Source organism: Rhamphochromis sp. 'chilingali' (assembly GCF_963969265.1).
Source record: "Rhamphochromis sp. 'chilingali' genome assembly, chromosome: 1".
Classification (NCBI taxonomy): Eukaryota; Metazoa; Chordata; class Actinopteri; order Cichliformes; family Cichlidae; genus Rhamphochromis; species Rhamphochromis sp. 'chilingali'.
In genome coordinates this window covers 33,166,781-33,191,772 of record NC_137929.1, presented here as the reverse complement: position 1 = coordinate 33,191,772, position 24,992 = coordinate 33,166,781, and the positions used below count along the sequence as shown (strand labels likewise).

At 42.7% G+C, this 24,992-nt stretch overlaps 1 protein-coding gene and 1 long non-coding RNA gene across 6 annotated transcripts; one reads left to right on the top strand and one right to left on the bottom strand.

Annotated features, from left to right (window-relative positions):
• Positions 1-318: 318 nt before the first annotated feature.
• dthd1 (death domain containing 1) lies at positions 319-23,783 on the top strand. The gene is made up of 11 exons (XM_080895118.1): positions 319-382; positions 552-942; positions 3,133-3,625; positions 4,471-4,801; positions 6,176-6,355; positions 6,806-7,071; positions 7,163-7,318; positions 19,384-19,673; positions 22,080-22,333; positions 22,434-22,491; positions 22,618-23,783. The coding sequence occupies exons 2-11, from the start codon at positions 588-590 to the stop codon at positions 22,926-22,928; spliced, it is 2,694 nt and encodes an 897-aa protein (XP_080751244.1). The 5' UTR covers positions 319-382; positions 552-587; the 3' UTR covers positions 22,929-23,783.
• LOC308404858 lies at positions 17,170-19,402 on the bottom strand. Of its 5 annotated transcripts, none has more exons than XR_013973225.1 (6): positions 19,116-19,402; positions 18,188-18,341; positions 17,970-18,019; positions 17,744-17,893; positions 17,391-17,550; positions 17,170-17,305 (listed from the first exon to the last, which is right to left on the bottom strand). It is a non-coding gene; the product is annotated as an uncharacterized lncRNA (long non-coding RNA). The 5 variants fall into 5 exon arrangements; XR_013973226.1 differs by having other exon boundaries at positions 17,744-17,875; XR_013973223.1 differs by having other exon boundaries at positions 17,744-18,019; positions 19,107-19,402.
• Positions 23,784-24,992: the final 1,209 nt, after the last annotated feature.

Below are 24,992 nucleotides of genomic sequence, written 5' to 3'. Positions count from 1 at the left end.
CTTGTGGCGTTAGGAAAACAAATGATTTATGAATGTGAATGCATTCAAACCAACAGGGGAGAACTCCAGTAACTTCCTGCTGTGCTTTTGAATGATTCCCGGCTCCGTGTGACGTTTTTTAACTGGCCGGATATGCAAGCAGTGAAATGAGTGACAGGAGACCGTCAGACGTGGGATGCACAGAGCTCTCTGCCTTCCTGTGAATCTCCTCTTTTGTCTCTCCCTTCCACGCCTCCAGGGGTCGCCTTGGCAACATGTTTTACTGCTGGCAGCCAGATAAATGCAGCCTTGGCGCCTGTAAACTGGGATAGCCGGACGCAGTAATGCTCACTGCCAAGGACACAGCAACCCAGCAGGGCTTCGGCTTCGAACATAAAAGGAGGTACACAAGAACTGAAATCCTCTTTTAATCAGTATTTGACGCTTATCAGCTGAATTGTGTAAAAGCAGGGAAAAGATTTTGCCAAATGCAAGATGGACTGAAAAAGTAAAAGGCCTGAAGAAAAGCCTGAGCAGATACTTCTGACTCTCAGCTTTTTTGCATTTTGCAGTCCAGCGTGGATACGAATCTGCATGCAGACAAACTCATGGAAGGACAAAAGCCTCCTGACTGCACAAGCGAGGACAGACTCCTCATTGCATTGGCTGAAACTGTTCAGGAGCTTGAAGGTGTCCAATGCTGCGGTGATCATCTCGATACAGCAATGGGTGGGAGGATGGAAGAAGGAGAAGATGAGAGGGAGGATGAAAGAAGACGAAGGAGTAAAGAGCAGCAGGAGGGAGACTGCAAAAAGAGAGCTCTGGGAGTGCTGAGGGAAGTCAGTGTTTTTCATTCATGCAGACTCAGAGCATGGAAACAAGCCCTCAGACGATGTTCCTCCACGCTCAGCAGCTCTCCACCAGGGGGTGGAGCTCAGCAGCATCCATCTACGACAGGCAGAGGTGGCAAAAGTACAGATGTTCTTTACTTAAGTAGAAGTACAGATACCTGTGTTTAAAAATACTCCAGTAAATGCTGAAGTACTGATTCAACGTCATTACTCAAGCAAAAGTAAAAAAGTACAGGCTCAGAAATGTACTCAAAGTAAGAAAGTAAAAGTAGCTCATTGGAGGACGATTCTAACCATTCTTGTACAGAGGTAACTAAACCTTGTCTGTGTTAATATAATAATAAAATAATATTAGTGTACAAGAATACAAACATTATCCCGATCTGTAGTTTTAATGAATGTACTCAGCTTGAATCTGTTATCTAGGACACAATCAGTGACAGAAAATTTAAACAAATAACTATTTTCTGTTGCCAACATTGTAGAGGGAGACTTTGCCTCCATTGCTAAACAGTACACTGAGAACAGTCAGGGGTGAAAGTGCGATTTAGCAGGTGGAGGAGCACTAAATCTGTGTAGTGGCTCAGCATAGGGAAAAGAATCACAACTCACAATACTTTCTAATATGAACTTCAGTAGATTTTCTTAGTGTGATCAGCTGACCTGCTGCTTGCTTCACAGCTGTCCCATATCACTGATACTATACTCTCTATACTTTATATGCAGTTGGTATAAAGTTGGAATTCAGTGAATGAATCTAAGCATCATCTGCGTAAATGCAAATTCATCTCTGCAACACTTGATATAACCTAAATCTGACTATGACCACCACAGCCACTGTGCACCAGTTCAACACAATGGGAATTCACCACATTGATGCAAGCTAACCTGTTTATCCTGAGCTGCTCAGTATTTTCATGCAACCTTTGAGTATCAAAAAGTTAGTTTGTTTTTTAGGATATTTCACGACAAAAAAAAAAATGCATCATTTATCAAAACATCATATACAGATTCAATTCAAATTATGACATCATACATCTGGAGTTTATCAAACACCACTGAGCTGTCCTTACCTTTAAATCTACTCTCTCTTCGTCTTCTCCTGTCCTGTCTTTTTTATCTTCCTCCATCTCTGTGAAGTTAGCTCTCACTCTTTTATCCCCTGCGAAATACAGCAGCTGGAGCTTTAGCTCGCAGAAGCAGTGTACGACAACCTGCACACAAACAGTTTGTGTGTTTCCTGAAGTTTGTTGAGCTGATAGAAAAAATGTATTTGAAATGGCCTGCCACTTAAAATAGCACTCTCTTCATGCTTCCTCCTTTTCTGTAGCACTAGCTAAATGCTGAAGTACCACAACCACAACTAACGGATACATTCAGTCCTTCCCGCCCACTTTAACCCCTGAAATAAACCCTATAGACGAACTTATAGATAAACCAAAAGTAATGAGTCTGCTTTGAAAGCGTAAGAGGAGAAAGTACAGACATTTGTTTAAACACGTAGGGAGTAAAAGTACAGATGCCAGAAAATAAAAAAGTTACTTCTCATCTCTGACGACAAAATAAACTTCAAATAGAAAACGAAATTAAATTGTGGAATTCTCAGAGCCTCAGAAGTAACAATGTATTTATTTTCATTTATTAAATTTCACTCTCAAAGTTGCACACCTCCACCTTCATATCCCCCTCAAGCTCTCCAGGGTCTCTGAAGGTTCTTTCAAAGTGTCTATTTGGACTCTGGGTCCTTTTTTATACTATTTTTCAGTCCAGTCCTTGTACCTGACCATTTTCAGAGGAAAGAACGAACCTATGAACCATTCAAGTACAAAGATAGCGTTGTGTCTACACATAACAGAAAAACTTTCAATCTTTAGGCACTTTGTTACTAGTAGATTGTTGCAGCAACACATAATTTGATTTTAAAAGTCCCATCAGAGTTTTATCCACCATGTAACACAATCTGGAAAGCATCTGATTGGCAGCAGGTTCATTTTTCAGTATGACAATGATCCCAAACACACTGCCAATGCTGAAAAAATATACCTGGATGGAAAAACACACAGTGGAGCATTATCAGTCATGGATAACAATATTGAAGTGTGCGGGATCATCTACACAGAGAATAGAAAAAAAGGCAGAAACATCCAAAGAAGAGCTTTGAATGTCCTTCAGGAAGTCTGGAGAACTATTCCCGACGACTATTTAAAGAAATGACATAAAAACATGCAGGCTTTCAGTGATGGGTGTGTAACAAAGTGTAACTAATTTAAAAACTCAAGTAAAAGTTTACTTTTTTTTTCAGAGGATACAGGATGCAGGCCCTGTTCGGGCTCCGTCAGTGACATTTTTCTGAGTGTTGGAGAGGATGTAGAGAAGATCATCGACAAAATAAGCTCCATCATTATCAAGCTGGATGCAGCGATTCAGCAGTTATCTGTAGATAAGACCTCGATCGCGGGTGAAGCGCGTCGAGAATACAGAGACACAGACACTTCGGCGCAACCTGAAGACGTTAAGAATCACCTAAACTCCCCCGATCGGCTCGAGTCTGACTCAGGTCACGAACGGGTGATTGAGGACGGAGCTGATCGAAGGCGTACAGAGACATCGGCAGACACTGAACAAACACTGGACTCATTCAGTGGTTCTAATTGTGACAACGGGGCAGAATCACATGTCAAAGGTCAAGCAAGAGATGTTCTGGAGGAATCTGTTAACTCTGAGACTGAGTTACTAGAGGAGACTGAAAAGGAAGATGAGAGCGCAAAGAGAAAAAGAAAATGGATTACTGTAGGGTAAGCTGACTAAATCATCGCAGCTCACCGTACTTAAACTCTTAACACATAAGTATTTATGTTTAACCCACACTTCCTGTCAGTGTAATATGCAACATCTTGCATGTTTGTGGTCTTTTGCTTAAAGCTCTATGATGTTCGCAGTCAGTTTTGTGTTTTTTTGATGAGGCTATTCAAGCATAATGAAATCGAAACTTCTTCCGTGTCAGTTTACACACGGTTCGTGAGGTAGCACATCATTTTACGTTTGTTGTAAACAAAGAAAGTAGTCAATATTTTCTTCCACTTGCTGACAACATACTGGTAACATCAGTAATCCACACGCCTAAAACAAAAATGAAAACAAAAAGATGTTGAGTATTTTGTTCTGTGCCCTCCGTTGGGATGATTGCGAGTCTGGACATGATTTCCTTCCACTCATTTCTCCTGCTCACTGATACAGGACAAACTCTCTGCAGTGCTTTATCACAAGTCGCACACATTTTTGACCTCCTGGCCTCCAACACAGCCAGCTGTTTCGCACAGTTCACTGTCAGGCCACTGCACACATACATCTAAAAGCCAAAAAAATCAGGAACATTAAGATCCGAGGGAGAGGCTAAGTCTGGAGAGAGCTGATATGGAAAGTGCATGCTCCGGCATTTCAGCAAGTCTTAATATGTTTGCACTTGAAAAAAAAATCAAGATAATAATATTTCTACTTAAAAGCATTAAGAGCAAATGCAAGCATGCAAAAAATATAAATAAATAAAAATAAAAGGAAGAAACAAACAGTCAAACTTTATTTCAATCATGAATCGTTTTCTAAAAATATGCATTTATGTGTTTTTAAAAACATCATTTAGGCTCACTGCTCAGCTGGAGGGCAGCCATTCTGATGTACCGGACGCGTGCTTTATCAGAGCGCCTGCAGGTGCAGCTAAAGTCCTGAGGTGTGAAGTGGCTGATGCCCTGAGCTGCCTGATGGTGACTGGCTCAGAGGAGTTGCTTAGCAGAGTGATCCGGGTCAAAGTTGAACATGGAGCAGCCTTTAATTTCCCTCTTACTGTGGTTGTGCCTTTCCAAGCACGCCATCGCAGCAGCTACAGAGATGTCGCTGTGAAGATAATAGACGAGGACAAGAGGGTCAGCTACATCGCTCCCATAACAACAGAGGGCATGTATGGAGGACAGAAAGTAAGGTTTTCCCTTACTTACAAATATTTGTTCAAATATTGATCAAATAACATAATTTTCTCCTGCGTAATGCTTATTTTATGTTATTTTACTGGAAGCTTAATATAAGCTGGAGCTGTATACTGAACCTTTTTCTTCTTAGTTATAAATAAATTCTTAGTTAGAAGAAAAGTCTTCTATAAAAGGTTCATGCTGCATGTATATAAAGAACAAAGTATGGAACAACTGAAAACAGAAGAGGCTCTAACATAGAGCCTTGTGGTACACCGTTTACTATTTTTGGGGCGTTTTAACCCAAATCAAAACTGTTACATTTTAATTAGATAAACATATTCCCAGTGTTTCTGTATATCTTTGGTTAAGAATAAATACAATTACATGAGTTAAAATAAAAAAACTGAACTGTTGTTTTAAAGAACATGTCAGCACAACTTAGGTTTGCAAAGTTGTATCTGAATAAACCACAAGAACTCTGGTACAGATGTTTGTTTTTAAAGCACAGCAACACATTTGGAGACAACCAAACACAGCATATCTGCATAAACACCTCATACCAACGGTGGAGCACGGTGGTGGAGGGGTGATGACTTAGGTTTGTTTTGCAGCCACAGGACCTCGACAACATGCACTTATTGAGTAAAGCATGAACCCCTCTGTATACCAAAGTACTCTAGAGTCAAATGTAGGGCTGTCTGTCTGACAGCTGAAGCTTGGCTGAAACTGGGTCCTGCAACAGGACAGTGATGCCAAGAAAAGCAGCGAATCTACAACAGAATGGCTGAAAAAGAAAAGAATAAAGCTACTGCAATGACCTAGTTAAAGACCAGATCTCAACCTGACTTAAATGCTGTGGTGAGAGCTGTACGCAAATAAACCTGCCCACAAACCACAATGAACTGAAGCGAGGTTTGAAAGAAGAGTAGGCGAAAATTGCTCCATAGCGATGTGAGAGACTAATAAAGTCATACAGAAGTTAGTTCTGCTAAATGTGGTACTCTAAGCTATTGAAACATTCAGTGTACTTACTGTAGTTTTTCATGCACTGTTTATCATATTTGGCTTAGATTTTGTTAAATAAATAATGATGTGGTATAATAAGTCATGCTCTTGTTTATCTGTGGTTATAATTACATCATTTTAAGACTTGCCAAGTTTTTGTTGTATTATAACTCAATATGTAAAATCTTTGAAATGAAAGACGGTGGCTGTATCTTACATGAGTGCAAAAAAGTAACAATTGCAACTCCTGTAATTGTACTTATTCTTAACCTAAAAAACATAGAAACACTGAGTAGAGTTTTTTTTTCCAGAAACGTATTCATTGGTGAAAGATTGTTCAAATGTTTTGCCGTGGTTTCTTTCTCTCTTTGTTAGGGCTCATTTGCAGAGGTGAAGGTGTACTCTGTGGGTCTTTTTGCAGTGGTTTCCTGTTTAAAACTAGAAAACTACACCATTCCCAGGAAGGGGTTGTCACTAAAACTCCCCATGGACCCCCGAATTTGTCTGAACTACCTCCCAGGATCCTTTACTGCACCTGTAATAGCGCAAACCACGGTATGACAATACCCTGATCATTACCCCCTTTTCTCCTACTTTACTTTCAGTAGAAGTAAAGAAAAGAGTTGCAGAAGTGAGGTCTGGTTGGCATTGAGAGATAGGAAGGGCTCCTTGGGACGAAGCCTTTGAAATGATTCCAAAACTCGGATGAAAATAGAGAGGAGAAATGATGAAGTAACAGAAAGCTTGCTTCTGATTTGCAGGTTTCACAGATGTTTGCTGTGAGGCACAAACGGCTGTGGCCGATTTCTCAATTGACTCCTGAGACCAAACACTGGTGTACGAGCAGTTTGTTCCTTGATCTTACGTCAAATCCACCACCTCCGTCTCTGCACAGCTCTCTTTTGATAGAACAACAGAAAAAATAGACAAATTCTCATATCAAACGGCTTTTGTCTAAACTGCTGCCTAAATCAAGCAGAACAGCTGTTTCCTTGTTTGCTTCAGATCCAGCCGCTAGACGCCGTGCTCCTGGCTTCTGTCAAGTCCAGAAATTATGCCTATCATTCGGTGGTGTCTACCAGCCCGCTGCTCTACCTCACCCACCCAACCTCGAGGCCCCTGAGAAGACCCCTCACAGTCACACTTCCATGTCCCCCAAATCCTGCAAAAAAGAAAGCAACAAGGGGACAAACAGAGAACCAACAAGACCAACAAAGTCAACCTGTCAGGGATTCTCCCCCATGGGATCATTCACCTTCCCACAGACTGAGGTGACACAGATGTCCTTGAACTAAAATATATTATATATGTGTCACAGCATCATATAAATAGGGATCTTAAAAGGTTTTGTTTCTATGCCAGATTCATGGACACCTCTGTGAAATCCAAGGAAATGTCCAATGAGTCGCTGGTTGTTCTGGGCTCAAGGGACAAACAGTGGAGTGTCATGGATAAAGTCACCGTCAGGAGCCTGCAGAAAGGACTGGTGTCCTTTGACCTGATGGAGAACTTTGACAGGTTTGTACCACCACGTTTTCTCCTCTTACAATAATCACACCTGCAAATGGAAATAGGCAGTTTAACTTTATTTAAAAAGACAACAAAGTCAATTGTAGTGCAGGACAGCAAGGAGGTAAATAAAAACATGTCTGCCATCGACTACACATAAAACAGATGGATGCACCTCCTGGGACTGGAAAATGAAGCCAATGAGTGAGTGTCTTAACTCTGAACTGGCTTTAATGGGCACCAAGGCATGACGCTGATGACTGCATAAAGGCTTCCAGTCCTATTGAGGTTTTGGCAGACAGCTGCTGAACAATGTTCACATGATGTCAAATGAAAAACCACAAGTCTGTGAGCTTCCTGTCTGTACCCATGTCCACATTTTCCTGTTGAGTTTATGAGATCAGCCACTGGTTTTGACTAAAACGTCAATTCTGTTGTGTTTGAGTTATTTAGTGTCAGAAAGGAGGATTATCTAGAATAGGCTCATTGGCTGATGATTTGTGATTGGCAAGTCAGTAGCCAATGAGTGTGCAGTTTCAGTAGTCATGACATCAACCATTGTCCATCTTCTGTGTACAGTCTACATTGCACACGTTTAATATATATACATATTGGGGTTTTTTTTTAAGCCAGTAGAGAGGTGTTGGGGGAAAACTCTGTAAAAAACCCAGGAGAAATAAAGACACAATGAGACAAAGTTACTTTCTTTATCAAACGTGTACACGGGTGAGCTGCTAAGAACAACTCACACCATGCACAGTGGCTTGGTAATTTTTATAGGAAAGACAGTGAGAACAGGATAAGAAAATACAAAACAAATAAAATAAACAACTCCATATGTGGCGCTAGTCTCGTCAGCAGAGAGCTGGGAGAAGGCTGTGAGAGATAAAACAATCTAAAACAATATGTCCCAAAACAGTATGTCTTTGCTGAGAAAGTCTAAAAAGATAATTCTAAACTAATCTAACCATAGACAAAAGGGCATGCTTGCACATTTAAAAGAAGGTAAAGAAACATAGAAACATTTTTCCTGTAACATTCCCTCCTGTTTTAACTTATTTTAAATGTATACAACAATTGTCTGTGAAGGTTATTTATTAAGTATCTTAAGCAATTTTTAAATTCTCAAAATGTCAGCATAGCAGAAATGGAAGTCATTTGGTCTAAAGAATAAAACAAAAGAAAATAATACAAAGAAAAACATAGTAAATGAAAATCATAGTAAACGAAAAAATAATAAAACTAAAACTACAAAAAATAAAGGATGAAAAAATAATAAAACTAAAACTACAAAAAATAAAGGATGAAAAGTAAAATGAAAAGTTTATATTTAAAAATGATGAAAACCTAATATGTAAAATGAAAACTTCAAAAAATACAAGGATGAAAACCTTATATTATAAAATGAAAACTTCAAAAAAATACAAGCATGAAACCTTATACTTAAACCGATGCAAACCTTAAATTGAAAACTTTATATGTAAAATAATGAAAACTTCATATTTAAAATGGAAACTTTATGTTTAAAACTGAAGACTTCAAAAAAATAAAAGCATGAAAACTTTATATTTAAAATGAAAAACTTTGTTTAGAACTCAAAACTTCAAAAAAATAAAAGCATGAAAACTTGCATAACCTACTAATGTTTTAATCAGTGCATGATCACTTGACAAGTCATTTTTAATCACCACGTCATTTATTAGCAGCTAGTACAAGTTCTCCTCTAACAGAATTGCAACGGGATGTTGTTCTTCTTCAGGCACGGCAACATAAGCAGTCATTGTAGTTGTTATCATCTGTGAAATCATTACTCTTAGGCATGGCAACACACACAACACTAATATGAGCAGTGCTATCATGATGAGACCTAGAAGGAAAAATGGCTTTGCTACAGCAGCCAGCCATGAACCGCTGAACAGCCAGTCCAGCCAGCTTTGTGCTGTAGCTGCTCCAGGTGTGTGTTCAGTGACATATTTTTGCAGAGCGGTCAAATTCTGCAAAGCTTCATAAATGTCTCCTCCAGTTTCGTATCCATCAGGGATAAAAGTGCAACATGTTTCCCCGATCAGCTTGCAAACTCCTCCTTGTGATGCTGTTAGCAGGTCTAGTGTCAGTCTGTTCTGCAGCACCATCGTTCTGATGGCCTGCTGTTCTCCTGCTAAGGCGGTTCCCAGGGTCTTAGTCAAGTTGATGTGTCGTAGCAGAGCATATCGGTTGATTTCCACATGATCCCGCACCTCGGCAACTCCAATGCCGGGGATCAAGCTCTGTAAGAATTTCACTCCTCCTCCCCAGATGCGAAACTCTCCCGGCACTCCAGTGTCCACGGTAATGCCGAAAGAATTGGGGGAGGCGATGTCCACTTCACGTCTCTGTCGGCTGCTTGGGTGATGTGCAACACTTTGCATGAAGAAAACGTGATCTGATAATTCCACCAGGGCGCACAGACCTCCCCAACCTTCAGGGAGTGACAGATAAGCCTTGTTGCCACATAGGAAGTACCAGTCAGCCAAAACTCTGGTTCCTCTGCTGCTGGGTGCCGTCCGTGCACATCCTGTCTGGTACTGAGTCTTTGTTTGTAGTGGCATTCGGTAGCTGTAGTCGGAGCGACAGTTTAGGCCCATCAGCGTCGTGTTACTGGCACAGGTGGCGTTGATTGAACAGGTCATACACTTCCTCTCGTTCCTTGGTGGGCAGAAAGTGTATATGGACTTACATAGGTGAGTAGGCAGCTCCCCCACTGCCCGCGATCCATTGTTCATCACACATACTGGCAGTTGTGATGCGTTCAGTTTGTTCAGTAGAATTACATCAGGCAGTGGGTCTGAGACTTGGGGCCAGGTCAGTAGGTAGGTCTGTCCAGAACAGTTCACATTTGTGAGTGACGATGACCTCCAGGTTGCTTTTGCTGGGATGCTGTAGTTGGCTTTGGACCAAAGAGTACCGTAGCCTGGATGTGTTGCCAGGCCCAACAGACACCAACTGCGATCTTCAGGTATGCTGTACGGCCACAGGCCAGACGTCTGTGAGGATAGGGGCATATGGGTACATGCATAGCAGTCAGTTTTGTTATTCAAATGAGCTGTAGTGTTCATAAACTGCCACCAGAAGTTAGTGGCGTAGCCATGGGGAAACTTGGTGTACTTTCCTTTGTCATACAGTGTCTGCCTTTTCTCCATATAGCGTGACTTGTTGTCCCTCACGGAAGCAAAGGTGAGGAGCCCGGCCATGGTCAGGGCCGCTGCAGTTGATAAGAGCCACCACCTCATGACGACGGAACACACCCTCCTGTCGCGAGTAGACCCCCCGGCCAGGAAAGCTGACCCCTCCACCGGGCGAGATCACAACAAGTAGGCAAGCCTGCCGTCAGCTGTGTTTAGATGGCTTCACTGACTCGCCTGCAGTGACTCTGATGGACCCAGGATGGTCGTTCCGCAATTTTGCAAGCGGTCGGTGTAGTGAGGAGGACTTGGTATGGCCCCTCCCACCTGGGTGTGCTCCAGTTTTTCCTTTGGAGCACCTTGATCAGAACCCAGTCACCGGGCTTTAGTCTGCAAGACACTGGAGAAACATCATCAGGTTGTTGATTATGTACAATGATCTCTTTGTTTTCTAACAGCTTAGACATCCATTCTGCTAATGTGTTTTCTCTGATTGCTTTGTCTATTGGTTGACTGGTAATAGGCAGTGGAAACGGCCTGCCATGAATGATTTCAAATGGAGTTAGTTTATGGGAGCCTTGTGTTAAGCGCATCCACATCTTCACTAAACCCAAACATTCAGGCCACGGCCTTCCTGTTTCTGCCATGCATTTCCTGAGCCTTTGTTTTATAGTGCCGTTAGTTCTCTCTACAAGGCCTGCGCTCTGAGGGTGATAAGCACAGTGGTGTTTTATGCTGAAACCGAGTGCTTCAGAGACTTTAGTGATGACATCATTTACAAAATGAGTGCCGTTGTCTGATCGTATCAAAGCTGGGATGCCATATGTGGGTATGAAGTGATTGCACAGGCACTTTGCTACTGAAATTGCATCTGCCTTTTTCACTGGATAGATTTCCGGCCACTTTGAGAACACGTCTATAACCACTAGGGCGTATTTTGATCCTTGACATTCGCTTAGTTCAATAAAATCCATATGAATTGTGTGAAAAGGATGAGGCGGAGTTGGAAAACGGCCTCTTCTTGGTCGCAGGTTACCCTGAGCATTATATTTTTGACACGTCATGCACGTTCTGACAAATTGTTTTGCTGAAGTTTCAAAATTTACAGTGTAGAAATGAGAGTTGACAATACAGGTCATTCCCCCCGATGACAAATGCGTACAGCCATGAGTCACTAATGCCGCCATCTTGTGGAGCGATTTTGGCAACACTGGCTTGCCATAACACATCATTAAATCATTTGTCAGAACTGCACCGTGTTTTAGCCATTTTGCCTGCTCTGCTGTGCTTGCTGCTTTTTGTTCACTTTGCAACACATCCAGTGGAATCTGATGCGTGTTTACTGCCATCAGTGTCATGTTTGTCTTTTGTGCCGCCTGTTTTGCGGCACTGTCAGCAAAATTGTTGCCTGTAGTAATAAAAGAGCTATCAGTTTTGTGTGCTGCACATTTACACAATGCGAGTTGTTGTGGTAAATTTATTACAGTCAGCAGTCGTTGTAAGAGGCTGCCATGCTGGACTGGTTTACCGGTTGATGTAATCATTCCTCTGTTTTGCCAGAGCTTTGCAAAATGATGCACAGCAGAGAAAACATACTGGCTGTCTGTATAAACGTTTATTTGTTTATCTTTGTGTATTTCACATGCACGAATAACAGCTATCAGCTCAGCGCTCTGTGCAGAATATGAAGAAGAAAGTGGTTTTGCTTCTATTATTCTACTGTCTGTGGTTACTGCGTAACCTACACAATTACGGCCTGTGTTGTCTTTATAGGCCGATCCGTCCACAAAGACATCACTAAAACCAGCTTGTGGCTCAGCATGGATGTCAGGGCGGGGTTTGGTGTCTTTGTCTAATTCTGCATGGCAGTTGTGCACATCTCCATCAGCTGGTGTGCTCACTAGAGTCCCTGGATTCAGTGTGCCACATTTTTCCAGTGTGATGTGAGACTGTGATAGTAAAATGCCTACATACGATAGCTGTCTGGCATGAGTCAGGTAAGAGAGATTGGCTTGCAGCAGTATAGATGTGACAGCATGCGGGACCTTGACAACTAGTTTGTGCCCTAAGACAATGTCTGCTGACTTCTTTACTGCTTCTGTGGCCGCTGCACAGCTTTGGACGCAAGTCGGCAGGCCCGAAACTACAGCGTCTAACTTACACGAGTAGAATGCCAGAGGGCGCTGTTTGTCACCAAAAGCCTGTGTCAGAACTGCCTTCATGTAGCCGGCCCCCCCATCAACATGCAGCACGAAAGGCTTGTCATAATCAGGCAGGGCCAGGACTACATTTGTTTGTAAAGCCACCTTTAGGTTAGTAAATGCTGTGTCTGCCTCTACCGTCCACGTTATTGTATCTCGCAAAGCGAGGTTTTTGCCATAAATCATGTCTTGGAGTGGCTGAACTGTTAGTGCATACTCTGGAATCCAAGCTCTACAGAAATTACACAAACCTAAAAAACTCATCATCTGTTGTTTTGTTTTAGGTTTGGGTGTGTTTTGCACTGCCAGCTTTCTGGTTCCCAGCAGTGTTTTGCCCTGGCCTGTGAGTGTGTGTCCGAGATATGTGACGTTATCACTCCACAGCTGCAGTTTGTGTTTTGAGACTTTGTGGCCCTGTTCAGCCAAATGCTGTAGCACAGCAAGTGTGTTGTCTTTGCACGCCTGCTGTGTGTGACCGGTTATTAAAATGTCATCTACATACAGCAAGTATTGACCTAGCTGTGGGAGCTTACAGCTAGACATTGACTTCTTCAGTGCTTCTGCATAGAGGGTTGGGCTATTCTGGAAACCCTGGGGCAAACGAGTGTATGTGTACCTCTGACCCTCAAAGGTGAAGCCAAACAATGGCTGTGAGTCTGGATGTAGTGGAACTGAGAAAAAAGCGTTTGAAAGGTCGATTACTGAGAACCACTGTTCTTTCGGTGTGACCTGATTTAAAATAGTGTGTGGATTAGCAACCACAGGTGGGATTTGTTCAGTCACTTCGTTTATAGCTCTCAGGTCATGTACTAGACGGTATGCACCCGTGATAGCTTTTTTAACAGGAAAGATAGGAGTGTTACAGGTGGCTGTCTTTGTTTTTATTAAAATTCCTGCCTTTTCCATGTCTGCTATCACTGGGCGAATGCCATGTCTAGCCTCAGTAGTGAGTGGGTATTGAGATATCAGTGGTCTGTGTTTTGAGAGAGGTTTTACTCTTACTTCATCTGCATTTTTTATAAGGCCGACATCAGCAGGGCCTGTAGACCAGAGAGTTTTAGGCAGCTGAGCTAGTGCTGCCTGATGTCATTCAGTTAATTGTGCATGTGTTTCAGCGGCATCGGCTAGGTGTACAGCGGGCCTGACTGCGACCAGCCAACCCAGTGTGTATCGGAAACACCCTATCCGGCGGCCTTGCAGCCAGCCTTCATGAGTGTCTTCCGTTTTTTCATAAGTGTCTGCTTCAACCCTGGCTAACACATTTCCTAAATCCTTCCAGTCTGAATGATAGTTATGCGCTACAGACACGTGTGGCTTAGGCATGCGGTTCAAAGCCTTCACGGCTGCTGATTGGATTACTGAGCACACTGCATTTCCCGACTTTGTGACATACAGGTGTTGTAAAGTCAAACTCTGTTGTCCTAGCTTCCACACTTGCTGATCGTAAAGTGGGTCTGGGCCTGGAGTTTGTTTAAATCTCAACGTGTTGTGATAGTCAGTGGGTTTCTGGAAATAGGATGTGGGGGGTGTATATTTGCGGGCCACATTGTGTAGTTTTGTGAGCTCTGGCAGTTCGAGAGTCCAGTAATAATGTGGGACACCGTGGCCTTGAGAGAGACATACGTTGCTGCTGTGTGCCGTGTTAATGCTATCTGGCTCTGGAGTGTTATCATTTAGCATGCATTCAGCAATCATGCCATTCTCTTCCGGTATCACGCCTATCTTGAGTTTTGTCAGAGCGTCTCTTCCTAGAAGGTTTACTGGGCATGACGGGTCATATATGCATTTAATGAAGCACCTGCGGCCACTTTCTGTATGTATTAGTTCTAAGGGGGCAGTTAGTTGTTGTACAGTGGTGAGGCCTGTGGCTGACTTCACAACTAATGTATCTTTTGAGTACTGTAAGTTCTTAGGTGCCTGCCTCAAAACCGTTTTACATGCTCCTGTGTCGCATAACATTTGGATTGGTTGCCCGTTCACATGAATTAGCAGCATTGGTTTGTATTCTGACCCTAATAGCAATTGTTCTATGTTAAAAACTTCCCCTCCCTCATCAATGTTCATATCTTGTGTGTTTTCTAGTCACATGTCATTGTTCTCCATAGATTCGCCACTGTTTTGCCTGTCATTGTTCCTCCTACTATTATGTGGCTGTGGCTTACTTCTGCACTCTCGTTCAAAGTGACCTCGTTTTCCACAGTTGAAACAGGCATTGTCTCTTTCATATCTGCTGTCTCTGTTTCTGTGTCTGCGGCCTTGCTGTCGATTACCTTGCTTCCCTTTCTGTCTCTGATAGCCTCCCGAAAATGCAAGGAAACCTGTCTCTGAATCTATGGTGAAGACGTCAGCCTTATTTTTCTGTTTGTGCACTTTTGTGGCGTGTTCAGCATGTAACAGGGCATCTGGCAGGTTGCCAGTGTTCATTGTGACCCAATGTTTCTCTACATGTGCTCTGATTGGTGGGAGCAGGCCATTTAGAAATGCATTTTTTAATTGCTGCTGGAATGGCGTTGCATCGCCATCGGCATAATCTAAACCTGAATGCTGCCTAAAAACTGGGCGCAGGCGGTCTAAAAAGTCTGATGCAGTTTCATTTTCTTTCTGTTTCACCTCTCCTATTTTATTGTAGTTTGGCTTGGGGGCCAGCTGTAGTTTCACACGTTCATAGAAGTTATGTAGTTGGCCTTCTAATTCAGGGTCACCTGCACGCAGGGGTTGTGGTCCGTTGCCGACCACTAAAGAATCTAAAGGATTATTAATTGCCCCCCCAGTGAAAGAGCCTTTCACTGAGCCAAACTTCAAACCTAAAAGATCTTGAAGTACCTGGTACATTTCATGACCGTTTAAATACCATTGAGTCCTAATTGCTTCAACTGCTCTCTTCCATATGTCAAAACCGTCATGCAGGGGCGGGACATCTTTAAGAATATTTTTGCGATCCTCATGTGACCATGGTCTAAACACAAGAATTGTGGGGTGTGCGTCTTGATGCCCCATAGGTCCAATCGGCTGACCATATCTGGGGTTAGGTGAACTTATTAATGGAAATACTCCTGGGGGGCTTGGGGGGTCAGGCCATATTTCCCTGCCTACATGATCTTCCCCTATATCTGCTTCAGGTGCTTGTGTTAATGACATTTTAGCTAAATCTGCCTGCACTGAACCGTAAGGGTTATTCACAGCTGCATCTTTGTCTGTTTGCTTGGGAGTTGATGCAGAGGCAGTAACATAGGGGGGAGGGGCTGCAGCCGTTTCTTCAGGCGCCTCACAGCTTTGCTTTTGTTTTTTATTCTGTCTCTTTTCTCTATTCTCAGCACGTCTCTGTTGCTCTTTTTTCCATGCATCTAGGAAAGTTAATTCATTTGTGCGTTTTCCTTTCTTTCTAAGATTTGTGGTTGCACTTATTTCCTTTAATAAGCTATCTTTGAGCTGTGTTAAAGCTGCGGGGCTGCACGTACCCTCCCACCCAGGACATGACGTCTTTTTAGGATTACGCCATCTCCTTGCGCTGATTTTTCCTGCACCTGGATATTTATTTTCTATCCATTGTTCGTCATTAATGAACTTTTGTGTATACTGCCCATTATTGGCAAGAGGTTTAGAGGTTTTATTCCCCATTTTTCAATTTTTATTATTTAGTGTATCTTACTTATGTATTTATTTAGTTATTTATTTTTATTTATTTATTTATACACTGGCAATACAGCTGCTATCCACCTTCGCTGGTATGAGGAATGAGAGTGGTTGTTCACACGCCCTTCTACTTTCGGACTATTTCCAAAAGCGGTGTGAACTTTACGAGGCGGAACTCGACCGTTCTCCCAAGCCACCAGCACTTCAGCGAACAGCAGTGAAAGAAAAACACAGTAGGAGCGGCTCAGTCTCTTATTGGACCGTGAAAAGTCAGCTTGCTCCGTTAGTTACAACAATACACACATACATTCACATTCACACTTATTCGCGCGATCGGAACCCTTATAATAAGGGGAGCTGCCAGTCTTTCTGTAGACGAGCTACTTATTCCCTTGAAGCTGGGGGAGCTACTCAGAGCTCCAAACCTAACCCACAAGAGTGGGGAGCTTCCAGTCGACGAGCTCCAAGCTACCAGCCGACGAGCTACTTTAAACCCACAGAAGTGGGGAGCTTCCAGTCGCGACGAGCTGTTTGAGTTGTTGGGAACAATAAAATGATGAATGGGATCTGCAGAATAAGCAGTGATTATTATTTGATATGAAGCAGAGAGGAGACAGTGTGCTGGTAATTATTAGAAATGCACTTTAAGCTCTGAAGCCACCTGTGTGGAGGTAAAACCAAATGTAAGATGGTTTTCGGTCATGTTGGAGGGATAAGCAACGATTTGAGGTTGCACGAAGAAGTTTGAGCCTATTCGTTAAGAGTTACGGTAGATTAGCATCTCTGTGACAGCGGCTGACTCAGCTGATGCGTTGTCGTACTCTCCAGCCGAACCACATCACTGCACAAAGAGCAATGTGAGGCAGGAGCATCCAAAGCAGAGCCACGGACAGAGCAGATACCCACAGAGCGAAACTTGTCGGGCGGCGCTCATTTGCAGCATCGTTTCTTTCAAAGCCAAGGCCGATTTGTCCTGTTTGTCCATCCAGCAAAATAAATACCTGAAAAAGATAATACTGTGTTCAAAAGCAGGCTCCTAACAGCATTCTCCAACAAGATTTCAAGTAAACGGTGATCATTTCTTACTATATCTCCCCTTGCATGTGCCTTTCTGCCAAACTCAACAAGCCACTGTAGTTTATTCGAAGGCCTGAACACTTTCAGCCTGATGTCGTTGGCTCTAATGTGCAGTTTCAGAATTCGCTGGCGCTTCGAACAACACAGGAAGATGTAATAAATCCTGCACCTGAATGCAGAAGAGTTCACACGCTAGAGCTACCTGAAGTGAAACTTTTCGTATTAGTCAAAAGCGTAGACACGTCCAAACGTGGGATATTAAACTGTGAACAAAACAAATGACATTTGAAAATGACTGCAAAAAGAAATAAGGCAGTGCCGTCTTTAAGGAAATCTAAAACATGAAACATGTCGTTTTGTACCTTTTTTTTTAGATCCAGTTGGCAGGCTTTGACTCCAGGTTTGTTGGATTGTCAGGGGAACCGAGATCTCCCTGTAAAACCTTAAAATAGTCAATTTCGCTCAGTCTTGTCACGTCAAGGAGACTGCTGAGACTGGAAACATGTGGAAGTCTATTAAAAAACATGTACATTTGTCCCAATTATGTATATGTAAGCAGCACAAACTGAGGAACAGTTTTTCCCGAACCTCTCAGTGAAGTGCAGATGTTTCAGTTTTTGTTTTACCAAAGACGTAACCTGCAAGATATGAAGGAGCACATAATTAGAATAGAGTAAAAGTGTGTTTGATTTGGCAGTACATTTAACTAAAAATGGGATCAGTGGTGTTTAAAGCTCTCTTGGACTCTACTAGAGTAGCTATGCATGCAGATTCTTATTAGAACTGGACTTAAAGGACTTTCTTACAACATATTTTTGACACCTGTTGCCTACGAGGTTGATGAGAGTGTGTGACAGGCGCAGCAGGTTGTCGGGGTTATGAGCTGTCCTCACAGCCAAGTCAACAGTGGCTGCAATCAGGAGTCCCCCAACCATGTAGATGGCGTAGAAAACAGTCCCCCTGACCACACAGTGACAGTAAGAGACACAGGATGAGGCTTAAATTGTGCAGCTGTGCAGGAAAAACTTTGCAGCTGTGGGACCCCTGCAGCAGAAATACATTTATATTATATAATGGCATTTTTGTGCAGCACATTCAGAGATGCCCTTCTGCACACCTTGGTTGTAATGGGTGGTTATTTGATGTTGCTGTTGCCTTCCTGTCAACTCAAAGCAGTCTTGTTCTTGCCTGCTGACCTCTGTCATCAACAAGACGTTTTCTCCCAGATGTTTTCTCTTTTTCAACAACCCAGATGTTTCTTTATTTTGCTTTACTCACATGGCAGCGAACGTAAGCAACAATCCTCGAGTTAATTTGGTTTAGTGAGGTTATGTTGCACTAACTTCCAGAGCGATTAACATTTCCTTTGCTTCAAACAGGAGAAAACAAATTATTTCCTCACTCACGGCTCTGCTGTACCTCACCGGTGCCTTTCATGTATTCTCAACATCACGTCCATGTCTTAAGTGCCAGCATTAAAAAATAAAATAAAAACAAAAGATAAATGCCACACTACGCTACAACAAACCAGACTTACAGAAAGCTTTTACTTTACATAAGGGGCTTAAAGCAAGGCCGCATGGATAAAGGGGGGATGGGTGCAGCTACATGCTTTAGATTCCAGGCTTTAACGTGTCAGAGCATACGCACATGAACAGCATGGCAAGACTAAAGTGTTAAGAAACCCCTAAAGACATTATAAAGAAGGAGAAAATTAAGTCTTACTCTAGTCACCTGTTTAAAAGAATAGGCCCAGCTGTGATAACGTTGGATTCTCATTTCCATCCCGAGTTATAATTCTCTTCTTTCTTATCTAAAACAGCTTCTTCAGGGGAGAAAAAAATGTGTGCAGTAGGTTTTCATGAATTCTCCATTCTGTCTTAAGTCTATTACATCTGTATTCCCGCCTGCGATAACAAAGTCTTTTCCCTGTTCAGCGGCAATCTAATCTTTCCCCAGAGCTAGACTCCTTAACTTGTCCTCCGTCTGCTTCTCCGCTCAGACTGCTCGTGCTTCGTCTCCTCTCCCCGCTGCGCCCTTGTCACCTCGCCTGCCTGGCCGAGGAGCTGGAGGAGTCGGTCTGCTGCCACGCCGTCACCGTCGTCCTCCTGCGAAGCCGAGACGAGCCTCGCGCCCTCCTGGTGGCCGTTGTGCCCGGCAGAGACCTCAGCTGGGAGCTGCACAGGCTGCGAGCTCAGGGCTACAGCGACCCGGTGGAGACCTCCTCGGAGATCTCGATGCGTGAGGCAGATCAGCTTCTCCTGCGTTTCACCGGCAACATCACCTGCACAGGTAAAGTGTGAAGCTGGCTCACTGGCTTCTCCTACAGAAGCTTCATACGTGGTTTAAGGAAAATAATTATAAGCTGACAAAAGAAACACAAGAGAATCTTCATCTTTTTATACATTTATGCTTCTCACGGGTCTAATGTTGGCTTTTCATCAAGGATTGGGTCATCATTTATTTTAATTAATTAATTAATTCAATGGTTTCTATCAGTGGATCTGAAAAAATAATCAGCTTTATCTATCATAGTGAACACTCTAAACATCATACATGCTTAACTTGTTTGTTTGGTTTTTTTGTTGTTTATTTGTTAGAAAAATAATCCCGATGTTCAACTTTTAGCTCCGTGAGCCTCAAACACAGCTGCTCGCTCTTGTGTTGTCATTGTTCTTATTAAAAGAGGCCTGTTTACTTTGGCTGGACGCGCGTGACACTGAAAAAGGCCTCGATTTAAAAGTGCAAATCCTTGTACGCTATTGTTATTGCGTGGTTAGCTGGAGCACTGCACATCTAGTGCAGTAAAAAAGAAAGATATACTGGGAAATGTGAAACAGTTGCTGCAGCACCAGGTCTAAACCGGTTTAGCCTCCATCCCCTGGTCACCACGTAAGACAGTAACCACATAATAAAGTGGATGAATGATATGTTTGTACAGCCAGCTGAATGCTTCAACAGTACAACACTCTTATGTTTCCTCTTTTGTTTCCCACGGTACAATACAGCAGACAGTACAAAAGATGGGGATACTGCCTGTTTAGAAGCCTCCAGATGAGTGTGTACGCCGTCTTGGTGTGTTGAAACTGGACGAGATAGATGGATTACTCGATGTTAAACACATGTTTACTTACTGGCTTTAAAACATTTTAAAAATCTATGGTTAAAATGTATATCTATATATATGGTAGACTGTATACAAAAGATGGACTTGCTGTGTGTATATGATATTTTAAACTGGATGAGACAAGCAAAAGGTGGATCTTATCGACGCTATGTGCTCATACTGTAGAATCTTGTAAATGTCAATCATGATATAGGCCCGCCCCAGTATACCCTACTCCGTCCTAGCTTTTAACTCTATTCCCATGATGCATTGAGTATTTCTTCTTCAGTCATTTTTTCACTCACTATGCATGGAATCATCACTTATTATTAAACTCTGTCTCTCTTCCACAGCATGTCTTTTTTCTCTCATCCGAACCGATCGCTACAGATGGCCCCGCCCATCCCTGAGTCTGGCTCTGTAGGAGGTTTCTTCCTGTTAAAAGGAAGTTTTTCCTTCCCACTGTCGCCAAAGTGGTTACTCATAGGGGGTGATATGATTGTTGGGTTTCTATCTGTATGTATTATTGTAGGGTCTACCTTACAATATAAAGCACCTTGAGGCAACTGTTGTTGTGATTTGGCGCTATATAAATAAATTTGAATTAAATTGAATAAAATTGAATATTTAAATCTACTTTTGGCTGCTGTCATGCTACGAGGGGGTCGCCACAAACATCTCCACGTTTGATTTGGCAGGTTTATGCCAGATGCCCTTCTTGACACAACCCCAAAGGAAAAGTTTGGTTCACTTTATAAAATTAAAATCATGTTCTGTTCAATAACACCCGAAACTAGTTACTGAGGCCACGGTCTCATTAAAGTGTTTAATGAGGTCATAGTACAGTGGAGCTGAAAGGCCATTTTCCCATAAACGTCTCTCCATTTTAACCAAAATTTGCAAAATGGAATCATTGTTAGTAAGTATCACGTAAAATAACCTGACTGAAGTCAAGTCCGAGGGATAGACTTCTACAGCACGGAGAATCCTTTTGAAAGCAGGAGCAGCAGTTTAATGAACTTCACTTTTAAGACCATCTATTATACTGTCTTTATACACCACAGCCCTAACTTTCTCCATGGCTTTGCTTGATAAAACTGTCTTTCTTCTGGCTAATGTTGGCTAGCATTAGCTTACCTACTCACACAAATCACTTGCTACCTAACATAGCAAATAGTGAGGACCCAAGCTAAGGTAACGCTGTTGCTTTTAAAATATCATCTGAACCCATCTGAACTCAGATATGTTTCTATTTTTATGTGAGGTTTGTTTTGAAGTCTGAGTTGCACTGGGAGCTCATTTGTTGGCCGCTTGGTCCTTTTCTAAGCTAGCCTGAGTTGAAGTTGCTTGTTATCTAGATGTGTCAGAGAACAAAGGAGAGGCACTTCAGAGTCCAACAAGTCAGCCCTAAGGTCTAAGTTTTAAGTGACTTTACCCTCTGTTCACAAACTGGCAGTAAACAAGTTTAATACAGGAAAATGTTACAAACATAACCTAGAAAATTCAGTTAGCATCAAATTCAGTTAGTAAAGCAGTTTCATATAATTGCATCAGGCCTCTTTTTAAATGTGTGCATATTTATTTTTCTGCAGCCGCTGCTCAAACCAACAAAAATGAAGCCACGCATGAGCGCATCACCTTCCACAGCCAGAGGAAGAATCACCTCTTAGTGCATCTGACTGAGGTGGACCTATTTGGAAACTACAGCTCTCCTCACTACAAGGGCACAGCCATATTTTATAAGGTCACCAGAAGTCAGCTGGAGTGGCGGGATGACAAAGCTGTCCTGAAGGACACGAAGCTTCTGGGAGATCCCGTCTGTAAGCTGTCTCTGACTTTACCCAAGGTAAAGGTCTGACTTCACCCCCTCACCCCCCAAAAATGAAACATTATGCTTCATGTAAAAGACTCAAATAAAAGAATGCTACTGTTTTATGTCATTTTAGAAAGTGAGAAACCTTACTCGGCCCATTACAGCCCAGGTGAAGTTCTGTGAGGACACAGGTGGGTGAAATTCTGCTTGCTTGCTCCACGATCCATTCATTGTCTCTTTGCCACACTCTTTAATGCTGTCTCAGCTCCAGATACTAAAAAATGCATCATTTATCCATCACCTGCCCATCCAACCAGGTTCCCTCTCAGACTCTCTTCTTCTCTGGCTGTCCGAGGAGCTCTCAGAGGAGGAAACGGCCCTGCTGGCGCTCTCCCTGCGTCTCTGCCGCAGCACCGCTCAGCTGGTGACGACCCGAGCCGGGAGCGGCGGCCTCTCTTCCCGTGCCTTCACCATCCTGGCCATGTGGAGGAGAGGGCTGCCCGCCGTCCCGAACCAACCCAAGGCCTCTCTGCTCGCTCGCTACTTGGCCAAGATCGGTAGGCCGGATCTGGCTAGAGAACTGCTGCTGAGGCAGGCTGGAGCTACCAGGCAGGAGTCACAGAATTAAGGAGGCCCAGAAAGGAGCGCTCACACTGCCTTTTAAGTGCTGCTTTTAATATGAGCCAAGCCACTGGGTCGCAGTGCTGCGTGTGATCCACACGAGGTCAGCATCGCACAAGGAGAGTCAGCGCTCTTCTCTGGGCTTGCAACCCCACCTTTTGTTTTTGTTTTGGTAGTTGTCTTAGATGTAAAGTCTAATTTCAGACCATTATTATGGTATTATAGTATCATTTAGCTCTGAAAACTGTGAAAAACTGGGGAGATTTTAAAAAATGAACTGCAGTACAGATGAGCAAATGTTTTAACCCAGCTGTGATATTACTGTTGTGACTCCTTGCAGGGTCCAGACCTCTAAGGTTTGGAGCATTTATATGTGTGTTGTTATATCGATTTATGACTCACAGTCTTACCTCACAATGCAGTTTATAAAGCAGTGAAAGCTACAAAGTTTGAATGCAGATGAGCACAGAGCACATCTGTGGCGTCCGGATTATTTTTCTTATCAGCTAGACTCATCGCTGGTTTTCTGTCCGTCTCCAGGTTTTCTCAGTCTTCTTTTTAAACTCTTGGCAGCCCTAATCTGTGACAGAGCCTTCACTTTCTCACTTCATTTGGTAGTTTGTCACCACCGCTGGCAGGGAGGTGATTTAGTGGACCAGTCAGCCGCCTCTCCCCTCTGCGTAAACAAACAACGACACAGAGCTGTGACCTCCTTTCATCTGCTCCTGACACGAGTCATCTTTGAGATGTGACCGAGTCAGATAATGACCGAGTTGTAAAAGTTGTTTTCTTTGTTATGAGGATACTAAAATATATTTCTGTTTGCAGTATTAGTTGGATGAATTCAGGACAGCATTATGAATTTGTGTCCATTGAATTTGTGATATTAAAACAAATCCTTTCATTGTGTGTACTTTCTTAAATTAAGGAATTTGAGGAATTGAGAAATCATCCATCCATTCAGCAGCTTTTCTACTTTGCAATTCAGTGGAGTTTCACATTCACGTGGAAGTACCTGCTCCTTAAATCTCACCGCTTGAATGGCAGCTGTTTGTAAGCAAGCCGCAGCTCGCCTGTTAGGCTTTTAAATTCCTGCCACGCAAAAAGGGGGTTTGGGAGTAAGTACATCATATGCGGTGTGCTTAGTTTCACAGGTAAAGTCTGCCTCTGCACTTAAAGCCTTTTTTGTCCTGGATGCTAAGGATTTAAGCTAACGCTACCACACCCAGCACATTCTTCAGCGACTGCATGAAGTTTGCAGCGCAGTTACTGCAGACAGTGGCTCCAGGCAGCTTCAAAGGTAAAAACAGACTGGGCTAAATTTGCAGATCATGCTACTAAAACCAGGAGTAACCAGCTTTATCTTGAAGTACACACTGAATGATTAGCTGGAGAAGATGCTAACTTTATAACTTTTAGTCGTTGTGGAGGTAGATCAATGTATTTGATTTTCACAGATCCTTTTTAAGCTGGATGCCCTTCCTGATGCAAACCTCCCAGAGATTCTCTCACAGTCTCAAAGCACAGATCTTTCATGTTTTAGGTGATTGTACCCAACCGAGCCACCCAGGGATCTACGCCTTGACTGAGTTCTAGTTTTAAAATCATTTTTAAGGAACTTTTCATAAGCAAACATTAGGTTAACTAACATCTTGTTTAAAGGACTGTCTATTTTGGTCGTTCTGGACAAACAAATCTGATCAATGGAGGCTCCACCTCGCAGCTGAGAGGATTTAAAGGATCTGTTGCTAACATCTCGGTGCAGATACCACAGCACGCTGTCACAGGTCGAGTGGAGTCCATTCCTTGTTCTCAGGACTGTTTATATTAGGTGTATATAGCACCTTTCTACTCTATTTTCACTACTATTTTCTACTAATACAAAATATAAAATAAAGTATTATTATTCACCCAGTCACACACACATTGATCTTATCTATACCTAAGCACTTCTAACATTCATACACTTAGTCTCCGATGGATGCATCTGAGGCAACACAGTGTTCAGTATCTTGGCCAAAGATGCTTTGACACATGGACAGGAGGATCCGGGGACTTTCCATTTGGTAGA